The sequence below is a fragment of the Rana temporaria genome, chromosome 13, assembly GCF_905171775.1.
Source record: "Rana temporaria chromosome 13, aRanTem1.1, whole genome shotgun sequence".
In the NCBI taxonomy this organism is placed as follows: domain Eukaryota; kingdom Metazoa; phylum Chordata; class Amphibia; order Anura; family Ranidae; genus Rana; species Rana temporaria.
In genome coordinates, this window is record NC_053501.1 from 78149841 (window position 1) to 78166311 (window position 16471).

Below are 16471 nucleotides of genomic sequence, written 5' to 3' on the forward strand. Positions count from 1 at the left end.
TAAAAGGACCAGGCCCCTTTTTGCGATTCGCCACTGCGTCGATTTAACTGACAATTGCGCGGTCGTGGGACGTGGCTCCCAAACAAAATTAGCGTCCTTTTTCCCCCACAAATAGAGCCCTTTATTTTGGTGGTATTTGATCACCTCTGCGGTCTTAATTTTTTGTGCTATAAACAAAAATAGAGCGACAAATTCAATATTTTTTACTTTTTGCTATAATAAATATCCCCCAAAAATATATAAAAAAAATGTTTTCCTCAGTTTAGGCCGATACGTATTCTTCTACATATTTTTGGTAAAAAAAAAAATCGCAATAAGTGTTTATCGGTTGGTTGCGCAAAATTTATAGCGTTTACAAAATAGGGGATAGTTTTATTGCATTTTTATAATTTTTTTTTTACTACTAATGGCGGCGATCAGCGATTTTTTTCGTGACTGCGACATTATGGTGGACACTTCTGACACATTTTTGGGACCATTGTCATTTTCACAGCAAAAAATGCATTTAAAATGCATTGTTTATTGTGGAAATGACAGTTGCAGTTTGGGAGTTAACCACAGGGGGCGCTGAAGGGGTTATGTTTCACCTAGTGTGTGTTTACAACTGTAGGTGGGTGTGGCTGTAGGAGTGACATCATTGATTTTGTCTCCCTATAAAGGGGATGACACGATCGAAGCCGTGTTTACACGCGGCTCTCCCCTATCTTCAGTTCTGGGGACCGATCGCGCCAGCGGCGATCGGGTCCGCGGGTCCCGGTCCTTCGGACCGAGTCGCAGGCGCGCGCCCGCGACCCACGGCTGGGTAGATGTACATGACGTGCCGGTACGTCCATCTGCCCAGCCGTGCCATTCTGCCAGACGTATATTTACAGGTTTTTTGGTTATTTACAGGTTTTTTGGTTAAGTTGTTAATAATAGACTTTACTGTGCTTCTAGGCATTTATAATGTTTTGTATCCATCTCCTGACTTTTGCCTGTCCACAACTTTATCCCATAGATCTTTTGACAGTGCCTTGCCACCCATAGTTGATCGTTTGCTTCAGTTGCACTACCAGGGACTGAAATGCTCCAGAAAAGCGCTCTTCATCCTGAGCTAATCAAAAAGACCATAGCTGATCACAGTTGAAAGTCAAATGGTGTTGTGTGCCATTGAGAATGTGAAGTAGCTAAAGCTGATTTGAGTTGACAAGTCATTTAAAGAAGGGATGTGATCCTTTTTCCAACTCAGTGATTCTGTTTTTTCTTTTTCTGACATGTTGATGTTATATCTTTCACTTGGATTTTATAAGTTGCACTGAGTAAATACAGCTGGATTATTTTCTATACCTATATAAATAGAGTTTTTATACATATATATATAGATAGATAGATAGTAGATATTGCAATGTTGGGGAATTCAGCCAGGTTACAAGACACAGGCGCAATCGTTACATGGCGGCAGGTCGTCACACCTGAACGAATCGCTGTAGCTGTACAGCGGCCCGTGCAGGCGCGCCACTGGCGCGCTTTCGCTGCACTCTGCGGGAGCATGTCCACGGGTCGGGCAGACTCGCGATCACTTAGTACAGAGGCAGAATGGGGATCTGCCAATGTAAACAAGCGGATCCCCATTTTGACTGGAGACATGACAGAGATCTACTGTTCCCAGTGATCGGGAACTGTGATCTCTGTCATGTCCCTGGTCGTCCACTCCCCCTACAGTTAGAACACGCTGAGGGAACACACTTAACCCCTTGATCGCCCCTAGTGTAAGCCCTTCCCTGCCAGTGTAATTTTTACATTGATCAGTGCATTTTTCTAGCACTGATCAATGTAATAATGTCGCTGGTCCCCAAAAAGTGCCATTTGAGGTCAGATTTGTCTGCTGCAATGTCGCAGTCCCGCTAAAAAGCACAGATCGCCGCCAATACTAGTAAAAACAATAAAAAATAAAATATATATCAGCCTAATCTGATGAATACATGCGTTTTTTAAATATTTTTTGGGGGTATGTATTATAGCAAACAACGTTTTTTTTTTTTTCAAAATTGTTGGTCTTTGTTTATAGCGCAAAAAATTAAAAATCGCAGAGGTGATCAAATACCACCAAAAGAAAGCTCAATTAAATTGCCGTATAGCAAAAAAACGGCCTGGTCATTGAGGGGGTAAATCCTTCCAGTCCCCAAGTAGTTAAACAGATTTACAGCAGCAAAATAACAGAACAGAAGATAACAGTCTCACCAACTTGAAGAGTTAAGAACTGCCATCACTGTTAAACAGTCCCCGACTTTTGCAGAGGGTAACTTCCTGTGCCAAGAGGTTTCCAGGCAGGATACTGCCTTCCCCCTTACAGCTTTAAGCAAATCCACCATTCACAGTCTCCTCTATTCTCCTCCACACCACACCTACAACTTCCTGTCTTTTTTTTAAACCCAGTTCCTTTGACCAGTGAGTTAACCCTGTTTTTCCCTTAAAGGAACCACAGTCCAAAAAGAGGGAAAATATAGCGTCCTTCCAGGACCAAGCCCCGGCGTCCTGTAGAATATATATATATATTTCATTGGATAACATATCTTTGTACTTTGGTTTTCTCAATAAAAAAAAAGGAACAAATATAAATATAAGTAAGTAAAATATAAGTAAGCTGACATTCTGTGGCTGTTCTTAGACTTAAAACCTTTGATATATAAAATTAAATATTTTCTTGTGTAATGGAAGAGATTCTATTTCATTTGACAATTTTAAGACTGTAAGACTTGTAGAAAGCTAAATACTATTTAGAAGGGAGTGTTAGTGAGAGATATGAGTGTATTTTGTATACACTATGATAACAATATACAGTGTATATAGGTTTACCTGAATGACCCTAAAAGCAATGCCAAATCCTTCTTCTACATTCTTTCCCCCTAAAATGACCTAAGAAAAAACATAATATAAGAGGGTAAATACAGTATAAATTTGGTAAGCATTTTGAAGCGTTAAGAACACTTTCAATCATTACTTTTACTGATCATTTCACTTTTTACAAGCAGAAAGAAAGAAAGAAAGAAAGAAGGTGGAAGAGAACTTTCCTACTCTAAGGAGTCAGATGCATTACTACCAGAAAAAATTACAACATTGTATAGGGAGTTTTATTTCTTGTGCACAGAATCAGCATATATAAAAATGTGCATCTATTGTTATGTGTTATATTTTTGAAAGAAAATTAACATGGGAACAACCAAAAATCTTACTGTAACACAAACTTCTTATATACAGGTGTGTGTGTGTGTGTATATATATATATATATATATATATATATATATATATACCCAAATATATTCCTAATTAGTACAAAAAAGTTTTTTACCATGTTAAAAAACACCACCATAAGTTAAAGCATTTAAAAAGGAACGCGACACACAAGGTATCCATTAGTCAATACACCATTGTTTGAGCCATGACACACACAAGCCCTTTGCTGATGTCACCCAATTTATTGGACTGGATGTTGTATTCCCTCATCGCATACTAGAAGAGCCCTTTCACACTGGTGCATTTTTGCGGTAAAAATAGCGCTATTAAAACGCTCCAAAAACGCCCCTCTCCATTGAAATTAATTGAAACCGCTGTAAAAACGCGGAAAAATAGTGGTGTTTTACCGCTATTTTAACGCTCCGCTATAGGCGTTTCCAGTGTGAAAGGGCTCGAAAAGGGTAATGTGACTCAAAAAATGGAACAATGATGTAACAAAGGGTGGTCCCAACCAGTCTTGAAGAACTGTTTAGGATGTCTACAACTTACAAGCAGACCTGAATGCACTGTTTAATTGGGCAACTATGTGGCAAATGCAGTTTAAATGCTGACATATGTAAAGTTATGCACTTAAGGGTTAAAAACATGCATGCATCATACATTCTAGAGGAGGTACAACTGTGGGACAAAGGCAAACAATGGGATGTATAGATGCTAGAAGCTGCCACCCAAAGTTCAAAAGATCAAGGAGAGCTGTCAGTGCACTAGGATTCTACCATCTATACACTGGCATCTGCACACCTTCCTGGTGGCTAAATTGATCCGCCCGGATCTCCTGGTCACACAACGGCCACTTTTTAGCCCTTTGCTCAGGCACTTGACTGACTCCCGGCAGCTGCAGCAGCTTTTCCGGTGACCATCATCCACCACTCTTATCTAAGGAATATTTCTCTTATAAGCTGGTGTGCAGATAAAGTGTGAGTGCACTATAAACTTTTACATTGTTTTTTTTTTTAGCAATAAAATTTGCTATACTATGTAGTCTTGTGGCACCCTCCCCTTTCTCATTTTACAGTGCTTGGCTTTCCAGACCAGAAGAGGAGGAAGCCCAGCCTAGATAGCGGACTATTATTTATTTAGATCCTTTCCACACATCTTAGTTACTATTTGCTGTGGTTTTACTTGTTATAACTTGTTACAATTCTTTGCATAGTATTTATACTTTGGTTAGCAAAATATTGTTCACCAATTTGCGCCCCCCACCCCAAAGCACCTTGTCCCCATTATGATGAGGAAAAGGGCCTCTTCCCGACAACCCTGGGTAGTGGTTGTGGGGGTCTGTGGGCAGGGGGCTTATCGGAATCTGGAAGCCCCCAGATCCTGGCCCCCATGTGAAGAAGTATGAAAAGACGTGTAGTGTTACAATAAACAAGAGACGTTTTTTTAAAAGTCCTTTATTAAAAATGAATAATGTTCACAACAGCGGGAGCCAGCGTCAAAGGAGGAACGGGCCAGCAAAGGGAGAAGAACCAGGAGAAGAAGTGGAGGAAGAAGACACGGAGCTACGATGGGGACAGTCTTCATTTTTAATAAAGGACTTTTCAATGTACAATGTACCCCATACTCATTCACATGGGGGGGGGGCTGGGATCCAGATTCTGATAAGCCCCCTGCCCATAGGCCCCCACAACCACCGCCCAGGGTTAACGGGAAGAGGCCTTTGTCCCCATCAACATTGGAACAAGGTGCTTTGGGGTGAGGGGCGCAGAGCCCCCCAAACACCCACCCATCCTATGTTGAGGGCATGTGGCCTTGTATGGTCCAGGAGGGGGGCGCTCGCTTGTCCCCCTTTCCTTACCTGCCAGGCTGCATGCTCGGATAAGGGTCTGGACTGGATTTTGGAGAGGTACCCACAATATTTTTTTTTGGTGTGTAGTTTCCCCTCACAATCCATACAAGACTCAAAGGGCCTGGTAAGGTTGGGTCAAAGTCGTATTCTGTTCATTAAAGTCTCATGGAAGTCGTTCATGAATTCACAGGGAAAAGTTGGATCAGAAGTCATAGGACTTTCACGTTTGATCATTGTGAACATAGCCTAATGCCGATATTTTAAGAGAGAGAGGTAATTTTAGTAAGTTGCTGCCCAAGGCTTCTTTCACACGAGACGGACTCCGTCGCTACGGCTCAGTGGGAGATCTCTCCGCTAAGCTGGCAGATGACAAGTCCCTCTCTGCTCACTGAGCGGGGAGGGGCTTGTGCAGCGCCACTGTCTCCTATGGAGAGATCTGATAAAAACGGACAGCATGTCCGTTTTCATCAGATCTCACCGATCCGATCCGCCATGGACTGATGGGGACGTATCGCCATACGTCTGATTTTGGCAGATCCGATCAGGTCGGATGTCAGCAGACATGTCTCCGCTGACATATGACGCTCCATAGGATTGCAAGGAGCGGCCATTCAGGTCCGCCGACAAAACCGACAGGTGGACCTGAACGGTCCGACCGTGTAAAAGGGGCCTAAAGGGTGTGATTCACAGTACACTGAATCAACAGTATTATGTGAAGACTACACTTGAAGATTTCACATTTGAACATTTTGTGATTATAAATGGATTATATGAACTTTGGATTATTTGATTTCATTTATGTTTTTGCACAATTATATTGCATGAGAACATGAAGTGGGAGATTGGAGGTTATATATTATAATGATATGAACTTTATTTTTCATGTAATTTAATAAGTTGCCACTTTATGATTGTTTGGTTTATTGATTATGCGTTTTGAAGTTTATGATTATTTATGGCACAGCACTGCAATTCATTCTAATTTATTTTAGGATTGTGTTATAGATTAGGTTTGTTTTATTTGCAGCAGCAGTGGAATTGGGTTTCTATTTTGTGGATGCACTTTTTACTTTGCTGATCGCACTGTCACTTTATCCTGAGCGCGAAGAAGGGGAGATCTAACATCAATGTAATAAGCAAGAGTGTAAAAAAAAATCACCCCCCCAGAGTAGTGCAGTAACAATATGGCACTGCTCTGGTGACAATATGTAAAAAAGTAAAAAAAATATAAAAAATCATCATCATATATATATATATATATTTTACATACGGTCACCAGAGCATGTGCAGCGTCATGATGGTGACGCTGTACCACCATAGAGGTGATCATGAACACTGGCTGTCCGCTCCGATATCACCATATGTCAGTGCTGCTAGCCATTCTCTGTCACAGCAGTACAATGTCACTAAACCAGTGCTATCGGTCAGTATCCTTAATCGGTGCTGCATAAATCAGTGTCCCTAATCACCACAGTTCACTCACAGTGTCCCTAATCACCGACAGACCAGTTATTTTCCCCCGATTACGCCACACCAGTCATACAGTTCCTAATCACCATCACACCAGTTGTAGTGTTCCTGACCACTGCCACACCAGTTGTAGTGTTCCTGACCACTGCCACACCAGACACAGTGTCCCTGACCACTGCCACACCAGGCACAGTGTCCCTGACCACTGCCACACCAGGCACAGTGTCCCTAATCACCGACAGACCAGTTATTTCCCCCCGATTACGCCACACCAGTCATACTGTTCCTAATCACCATCACACCAGTTGGAGTGTCCCTGACCACTGCCACACCAGGCACAGTGTCCCTAACCACTGCCACACCAGGCACAGTGTCCTTGACCACTGCCACACCAGGCACAGTGTCCCTGACCACTGCCACACCAGGCACAGTGTCCCTGACCACTGCCACACCAGGGACAGTGTCCCTGACCACTGCCACACCAGGCACAGTGTCCATGACCACTGCCACACCAGGTACAGTGTCCCTGACCACTGCCACACCAGGTACAGTGTCCCTGACCACTGCCACACCAGGTACAGTGTCCCTGACCACTGCCACACCTAGAGTCGTCACACCTCAGGGAAGCTAAGCCACCAGCTCCCCATATTCGGTGGTGATGCAAAAGGAAGAACACTGGGGTTGCCAGTACCTCCCAGTCAGTGAACTTTTGAACTATGCAATGTACCTCTGTCCAGAAGGGCTGAAGGATGCAACAAGATCAGAAGATGTTAGGGAGCGAATCAACCGCCTCCCCACATCTCCAGCAAAGGTCTGTACTCTGAGGGATAATCTTGTAGATCTTTTCTGGAGTGTAGTACCACCGGGACAGTACTTTAAATTCCGCCTCCTGGTGTCTGGTGCAGATAGAAGTTTTGTGGGACAAAAGGAGGAGACGATCGATTTGTTGCTCTGTAAATTGCTCTCTCAGCTCACGCTCCTATTTGGCAATAGATAGAGGTCTAAAGTCCGGCGGTTGAGATATCAATAGTTGGCAAGTCACAGAAATGGCATGCATCAATGGAGACTGCTCCAGGCTTAACACGTAAAAGGAGGTTAGTTACCTTGGAGGTGAGCCTGACACGCAGAGGGAGACCTCTCGTGCAGCCCTGATTCCTAGATCACTGGAGTTGGGACAGTGACCGTAGGAGCACAGTGAGGTATGAGTTCCTGCTGGGTTCTCTGTACTGGAGATAAAGACCGCTGGTGAAGACAGGAGCTGGCCAGAGAGTAACAGGTGTGTGCAGAAGCAGGTGCACGCATAGCGGGCGAAGACAGGATCCGGCTTGGAAGCCGAGAATGCACGCATGTGCGAGCAGCAGGCGGGAGCAAGGTCAGACTAGCCAGGCCATACACAGCGGATCAGATAAAGGTAGAAGCGGCAGGCAAAGGATGGTCAGTGTTCAGGCTGGATCACCAACGAAGGATCAGGCAGACAGATGAGCAGAACAGGGTCAAGGAAGCCAAGGCCAGGACTTGAGACAGCAGCAAGGTCAGAGAGCCAGGTCAGAGAGCCGAGTCAGAGTAGTATTAGATGCAGATTCAGTATAGGGTCACAGGAAAAGCTGCAGATCAAACAGCAAGGAACAGAACAGTAGAAGCCCCTTTTAAAGGCCACTGGGTGCCAATGCAGCGTCACTGTGCACGCGCACGATCTCCGCGATCTTTGCGCACTGGCGCACGTCTGTTTACTGCCGGAAGCCTGTTAGCAGGGATGCGCCCGAGTCCTGTTGTGGGTCTAAGAGGCGTGCGTCCATGACAGTTATTTGCTTCCTGAATGCCACCAGGGAGGGCAAAGAGCCGATAAAATGAACAATTTTTTGCCAAAAAGAGAGCCCCACTAGGGCCGGGTCATCCATAATTTGTTGCCTATTCTTTCACTGACCATTAATAAGAAAATTTCGAACCTGTGATCTTTCGACCATTTTCAATTCCAGAAATCAAGGGGCGTTGAGTCCCTGACTGAAAGCTAGATTGCCAACAATGAGAGAGAGAGAGAGAGAGAGAGAGAGAGAGAGAGAGAGAGAAGATGGAAGCGGTGCGACCAAGAAGTCACGGAAGGCCTTCTCTGGGTAGACTGCCACGTTTCCCCCTTGTGGGATGACTCAATATTTGATTTGTGGTTTGTGCCAACCAGGGGGATTCTATGCCCAAACAAAATCTATTCACCGCCCTGAGGAAAGAGGCAGGGACCCGTACAGAGAGTGCCTGAAAGTGATACAACAGCCAAGGCATAATTGGATAGGTGGAGGGCCTGGGTAGTTTCAAAACGAAATGCACCTCATCTCAGGTAAGTATATGTATAGAAAAGGAGGATGATGGGTATTATACCGGTGCTCAAATGTCGAAATCACAATAAATTGTTATTGTTTATTAAAATATCATTTAAATATTGCACAAAATACATAATAGAAAAAGTTCATAAAAATATGTATATTTAATACAGGTATACTGAACTGTGTGGGTCGCTGGTATTCCCAGATTAAAGTATACTGGTGGTCAGGTATGATGTCACTTCCCTATATATTTCACTTGGCTTCCTCAGGGGGATACACTGTGACCACAATTTTTTTTTAACAGCCAGCTCCATCAAAAAATCAAAAACAACATGTAAGAAAATAATACATATACAATATCATATAATATAATTTTACATATGAACATGGACGCGTGCCGCCAAGTTGCCCCAGGGGGAAACCCACCTTCACTCAGCCAGAACTGGAGGAAATCTACATGTGGAGTCCCACATGGAGTATGGAATAAGGTTCCAAAATTACGGAATCGTGGCAGTGTTCGGTCGTAGGGGGTAATAAAAGGACCCAGCTGTGAGGAACAAAGAGCCTAATGAATGCTATGTTCCAAAAATCATAATAGACAAAAGAAATAATAAGGGATAAAAATACATATGAAAATAAACCAAAAAACTCAAAATGAGGCTTACGCTATTAGGTCATTAAGGATACTTGCAGGGGCGTCCGGTTGATTTGCAAACATATATGCCCAAAAATAATCAAATAGTGTAATAATCTGACAAGTCAGCAGACCTTAAAAATAACCAAAAGGAGTATTTTTAAAGTAAGACATTTTTTTTGTTTTTGAAAAGGAAAGGAAATTTGTTTTTAGTTATTGCAAAGAAGTAAATAATTTTTTTTTTTTATAATTAAGGAAAAAAGAGGTTCTATGGTATAAGATGATCCATGCTGGGCATCCAAGTATTAATACAGGACAACAATACTCGATAAGATATATACACTTAGCAATAATAATTATTATAAAAGATAAATGTATCAAACAGAGGAAAGCCCAGCATAGCACATCGTAGTAAAAAGGAGAGCAAGGATTTTACAGGGATTCACCAAGAATTTGCCAAACAAATAGAGTATGAACTTCTATTTTTTACCTGTGTAGCAGACACAGAGTGAGGTCGCCCCCGTTTTCCAGTGCGATGGAGCTGACTGAATGCAGGCGTTTTAAACCCCCCGCTCGCCCGGGCATCTGACATCACGGGGGGGGGGGGGGGGGCGGACACAAAGAGGTGCCTGTGCGCATGCGCCAGATGAGCATGTATCCTTAATCACCTAATAGAGTAAGCCTCATTTTGAGTCCTTAGGTTTATTTTCATATATACCGTATTTTCCGTCGCATAAGACGACCCCCTATTTTTCCAGTGAAAACGTGGGTTTTGGGCTATACTCGCCGTATAAGACTACCCACTTCCGAGACAACACCATTTAAAAAAAAATAAAAAAATCAGAAACATCAAAAAAAACATCAGATTTGATTTAAACATGGTAATTTTAATGAAAACTGTTGACTTTCTGGTACTTAAAATCACCAAAACACATCAAACTTAACAGATTTTATTTAAACACAGTAATTTTAATGAAAACGGTTGACTTTCTGGTACTTAAAATCCTTCAAAATCCTCTTCATGTTCATCCTCTGACATCAGAAGTTCATCAATGACATCTTGTGTTTCATTTGTAAGACAGTCATCATATGGATCTAGTTCCACATCAGATGGTGTGGATTCAGTGTCGGCTTCCCCTTCATCTTGCCACAAGTACTCGTCCTCCATACCATCCAATGAATTTGATATGCCACACTTTTTGAAAGACTTTATTACTTTTTCTGCATCAATATCATTCCAGGCTTTTATGACAAAGTTGCACAAAACATCCAACTGTGGAGCACGCATGTTTCCTCCTTTTGTGAATGACTTTTCGCCGCTAACCATCCACTCATTCCACTGCTCTCGAATGCGATCCTTAAATGGCTTGTTTAGGCACACATCCAGTGGCTGTACCAACGATGTCAATCCTCCAGGAATAACCGCTGCGTCTGTGTTCATTCTTGTCAGCCTTTCCTTTGTGCTGGGAGTTAAATGAGCCCTGAACATATCCCACACCAGTAGGCTAGGTTCTGTACGAAGTCCACCTGGTCGTCTACTCCAAACATTTTTAAGCCATAGCTTTACCCCTTCTTCATCCATCCAGCCTTTTTCATTCACATGCACACAAACAGGGAACTTGATTTTTGGCATTGTTTTTCTTTTGAAGATAATCATGGGTCTTAGTTTGGCACCATCAGCTGTACATGCAAGTACCACTGTAAAACTGGACTTCTCATGTTTTGATTAACACGGTTTTTGCAACTTTTGAATTTACGGTTTTATTTCCAACCATATCAAAATTCATTGGAGTTTCATCCATATTTCCGATCTGACTTAACGCATAGCCGTGTTTCTTGCGCTGTTTTATTACATAGCGATGGAAATTATTTACTTTGCCGTCAAGATCTGCTGGTAATTTTTGTGGAATTTTGATCTTTTGCCTCAGTACCAGATCATGCCTTTCCAAGAACCTAGTACACCAGGATACAGTGGCCTTAAATCCTTTGCTGTGATCTGGGTGAGAATTGGCCCACTGAAGTGCAGAAATCCGTATGCTGTTTCGGGTCACTACATAACCATTGCGGCGATGCTCATGCACCATGTCTGCTACATGCTTCTCGAGTTCTGGCCAATGTGGGGTGCCTCTTCTTAATGCACACTTAGCCCTTGGCATACTCTTTAATGCATCTTCCTTTGCTTTCCACTCTCAGACCATCTTTTCCGTTACGCCATATTGTCTTGCAGCAGCGCAGTTATTAGTTTCCTTCGCAAAGTTTACAACTTTGAGCTTAAAACTGGCTTCATGTTTCCTTCTCCTTGCTGGAGCCATGCTGGGGCCCTGTCTATCAGCCATTTCTGAAATCTGTCAGGTATTACGGTATCACTTTTTTTAAATCAAAAAGGAAACTGGTGAACTACAAGTCCCAAAGATCCCACAATTGGTAGGCAGCAACAATAAATCCTCTCCTCCAAAGCACCATAAATCATACCGGTATTTTATATGAAGGGGAAATCTGGAGCTGGATGTGCAGTACGGGTTGTATATGATGCTTTGTAATACCGTATACAGGCATACCCCACTTTTAAGTACACAATGGGACCAGAGCATGTATGTAAAATGAAAATGTACTTAAAGTGAAACAATACCTTTTTTCACTTCTAGGGTGTAGTGGGGGATCAGGGGGCTGTAGTTGAGGTCTCAGGGGCTGTAGTGTGGGTGTCAGGGGCACACTGGAACAAGGCAGGCTATGCTCTCTGAGCTTTAGCTCCTTCTATTGTGGCTGCAAAATGTCTGTACAGTACTTGTGAGGCCCTTTACATACACTCACGGGTATGTCCTTACTCGCGAGTGTATGTAAAGTGAGTTTTCCTTAAAGCGGGGTATGCCTGTACAGTAGCGCCAGGTACACACAGTATATGATGCTTTGTAATACTAATGTTAGTAGGTACAGTAATATATGATGCTTTTTTCCAGGTACTGTAAACTTCTGATGTACTAGGGCTTTAAAATCTATGGGCTTTTAAAATCTGAATAATTAACTGGCAGAATAATCTAGTATACCGTATGATTAATTGTATAATTGTAGTACTGGACGTTTAAAATGTATTTTCTTTCATATTCCCTTTCCATTTATCAGGAAATACCTTGGCTGAATAATTAGCTAAGCTAATACCTTAGCTGAATAATTGGCTGGCAGAACCATATTTTAGTCCTGTATACCGTGTCATTAATTGTATTACTGGACCTTTAAAATTTCTATTCAGGTCAGTTACAGTGCAGAATACAGTGTGCACCGCTGAGCCAATCACGGCAGGCAATGCATCTGACTACCTTGTTGATGGATGCAAAGCCTGCTCGGATTGGCAGAGGCTGTGACATCATCAGCCTGCGCCACACCAATCCGAGCAGGCTTTAGTCAGCAGCAGAGTGCAACAGAGCGCGGGATTGGCTGAGCGGCGTGCACTGTATTACACTGCATGCTCGGCACCCGACAGGGACAACTTCACTACGGAGGAACAGGCGGGGGTTTAAGCATGGATTTAACGGCGTCTTCACGCCGTAACAAGCACCGTGGCATCTCCTCTGCAACCTGGCGGCCTCCATAACAGGTACTGAGCACCCAAAACGAGTAAAATTAACAGTTCGGCCTCTGCACCCGGCGTATAAGACGACCCACCTCTTTTGGCAGAATAATATGGGTGTAGAAAGTCGTCTTATATGCCGGAAAATACGGTATTTTTATTACTTGTTATTTATTTTGTCTATTATGATTTTTGGAACATAGCATTTATTAGGCTCTTTGTTCCTCACAGCTGGGTCATTTTATTACCCCCTACAGCCGAACACTGCCTCTTGCACGATTCCGTAATTTTGGAACCCTATTCCATACTCCATGTGGGACTCCACATGTAGATTTCCTCCAGTTCTGGCTGCGTGAAGGTGGGTTTTCCCCTGGGGCAACCGACTGAGAGAAGTTCATTGTTAGGGCTTACATAGACTTTAGTGTAGTTTATTTACATGGGGGTCTACAAGATAAGCAGACCTTGCATTTTTACAACAGGTGCTACAGTTTTTTCTTTTTTAGAAACAGTTCACCAAAATAAGATTTGAAAAAAAAAAAAAAAAAAAAAAAAGCACACACTTACTCTAAAGGCCGCATCTACTATCATATTATTGTGGCCAAAAAGAGTTGGAGGGGGTTTGTTATGGCTTTGATCAGTTTCCAAATTCTCACACCTCTGAAGGAATTTTGTGATCTCCATCTGAAGTTCAATAGTATTAATGTGCCTAGAAAACAATAATCAACAGTCTTGGTTATCACCTAGTGAAGTTGATTAGTTTTAATGTGCCTTACAATAATCAACAATCTTACTTATTATCTAGTGTACATTTTCCTTATAGAGTGAGGCTTTTCAATACAGTTTAACGTCACATTTTTGTTGCCTATTTTTAGAAGCAACAGTTTCAATATCATGGAGTACAGTACAGCAGGGCTTATTGCCTCCGAACCCTACCCACTTCCCAGTACTGTTCCTTGGTTACACCCCCACCCACCTCTGAGTACAATTACTTGGTCCCACCCCCACCCACCTCCAAGCACTGTTACTTGGTTACACCCCTTTCCCACCTCCCAGTAGCACCCATTTTAAAGAATAAAATTTTGTGGTGCTTAATAATTTGTATGGAATTTACAAATTTACAAAAAGAAAAATAGTAAAATAGATCCCTCACATCCAGTTGCAATTTAGCCCCCATCAGCAACAATAGATCCCCAACAGCCAGCAGTGATAGACCCGCTCTCTCCAGCAACAATAGATTCACCCAGAAACAATAGACCCCCCAGCAACAATGTACCCCCAGCAGCAGTAAAAAATCTCCCAGCAGCCAGAAACTCATAGCAACAATATACCTTTCCAGCAGCAATAGACCCCCCTCCCTCAACAGTAGATCTCTTCTAGCAACAAATGACCCCAGCTAACAACATACCTCTCCAGCAGCAATAGACCCCCCTCCCTCAACAGTAGATCTCTTCCAGCAAAAATTGACCCCTAGCAACAATAGACCTACCCAGCAGCAATAGACCCCCTCCCCCAACACTGCTGACCATATTCTCCACCAATTGTGCCATTCTGGGGGTTGTTGACTCAAATGTAATGCTCACCAGTGAGCCAGAGTCATTTGTATTCTTCTGAGCTCCAGTCACATTTATACAGTAATCAGTGCAGTTTTATAGCACTGTTCGCTGTATAAATGTGAATGGTCCCAAAAATGTGTCAAAAGTGTCAGAATGTCACAGTCCCAATAAAAATCAGATTTTTTTTCAGAATTCTATCCCCTATTTTGTAGCCGCTATAACTTTTGCGCAAACCAATCACAATACTCTTATTGCGATTTTTTCCCCCCCAAAATATGTAGAAGAATACGTATAGGCCAAAACTGAGAAAAAAAACCGTAAAAAAAAAAAACGTAAAAAAATAAAAATTAAAATTGGGATATTTATTATAGCAAAAAGTAAAAAATAATGGCCCAGATTCACATACATCGGCGCATATTTATGTGCCGTAGCGTATCTCTTTTACGCTACGCCGGCGCAGCGCGGAGAGGCATGCACTGCATTCAGCAAGCCATTGCTCACCAAGATGAGCCAGCGTAGCGCATTTTCGAAGGCGCAGGCCAGCGTAAGTGGGCGTGACCCCATGCAAATGATGGTCCGAGCGTGGCGCAGTGGTTTACGTCCGGCGTATCGCAAACGGCGCATGCACCGTGACGTGGTCGTATGTCCTGTACCCCTCTGCGCATGCTCACAACTACGCCCGGCGTAACCCCTAAGATACACCGAGAGCATAAATACGCCCAGACATGCGCCCGTCGAGCGCAAAAGTACACCAGCAGCTTGTCTTCCTTGGTGCAGGTACTTTTGCATTCTGAGTGATGTCTGCTCCTGAGACAGAAGGAGAGGTGGAAAAAAAAAATTCTTCTGAGGAGAGGGCGATCCTGATCTCTGCCATCTCTAGGTACGATGTGTACCTCCATGGCGCACAGAGTGGCATGACCAGTAAGGGCAGGAAGCAAGAGATCCTCCTGGAGGTCAATGCCCTTGGGCATGAGAGAAGCACCTCTAAGGACATCGCAAAGAAAATAAATGACATGCGTCGTCAGAGATAAGCTGGCCAAGGTGAAGAGGCACGTCAGGGGCACGGGAGGCGGACCAGCCAGTACTGTCAGGCTGACTGCCGAGGAGGTGATCGCTAGATGTCTGGAGCGGGAGCAGGTGGTGGGCCTGGAGTGCTTTGACTCCGGTGAACAGGCCTTGAGGACAGGTAAGTGTTTTTTATCCCCCATCCGGTCTGTAGCATGTGAGCGGGTGCAAGGGAACATGTGACAAGTGTGTGGGTCCACCAACATGTGAATGCTTTGTGTCATCCACAGATGTGCTGGAGGGAGCGGGCCCATCGTCTGCTGCTGGACGACCCACGCCATCCCCGGAGGCGAGTGCCCACACCTCTCCTCTAGAGGAAGTTGAGGAGGAGCATGTTGATCTGGAGGAATGTCTCTACCTCGAGGATGATAACATCTTCCCTGGAACCTCCGAGACTTCCACCCCCATCAGGGGAAGCCCCTTAAGGGCCACCCCCATCAGGGGAAGCCCCTCAAGGGCCTCCCCGTACAGACGGGCACAAGCCTCTCCAGCCCCCAGGAAGGCTTTGCGGAAGACAAGGGGTGTACCCGAATCCCTACAAGAAGGGCTTGTAAGGGAACAATCAGTCTGAGAAAGGACACAATCAAACACCAAGCTTTTCCAGAACTAAGGAAGAGTGGTCATCGACTGTTCTTATTTTTTTATCGTTTGTTGGCAGACCACAGAGAGGACCTGGGCCTCCAGGTTTTGTACCACACTGACACGTATGGAGTGACTACATCCAGCTTCTAACAAGTGCCATAGATGACTGTATCCATCGTTCCTGTGTACCCTGATTGGTTACCACAAGCCCATTTAGACTTGTA

The 16471-nt window shown here is 43.6% G+C and overlaps 1 protein-coding gene across 2 annotated transcripts in view; it reads right to left on the reverse strand.

Annotated features, from left to right (window-relative positions):
- Positions 1 to 16471, reverse strand: part of ZFYVE26 (zinc finger FYVE-type containing 26) — a 499004-nt gene that overhangs the window by 40935 nt on the left and 441598 nt on the right. The window contains exons 35-36 of one of the 2 annotated variants that reach the window (XM_040332529.1): positions 13612 to 13753; positions 2836 to 2895 (exon numbers count right to left, since the gene is read on the reverse strand). In XM_040332529.1, coding sequence (XP_040188463.1) covers positions 2836 to 2895; positions 13612 to 13753 — 202 coding nt within the window. Of the gene's footprint in view, positions 1 to 2835; positions 2896 to 13611; positions 13754 to 16471 lie in introns of those variants that run through there. The other variant, XM_040332530.1, reaches the window with a different exon arrangement.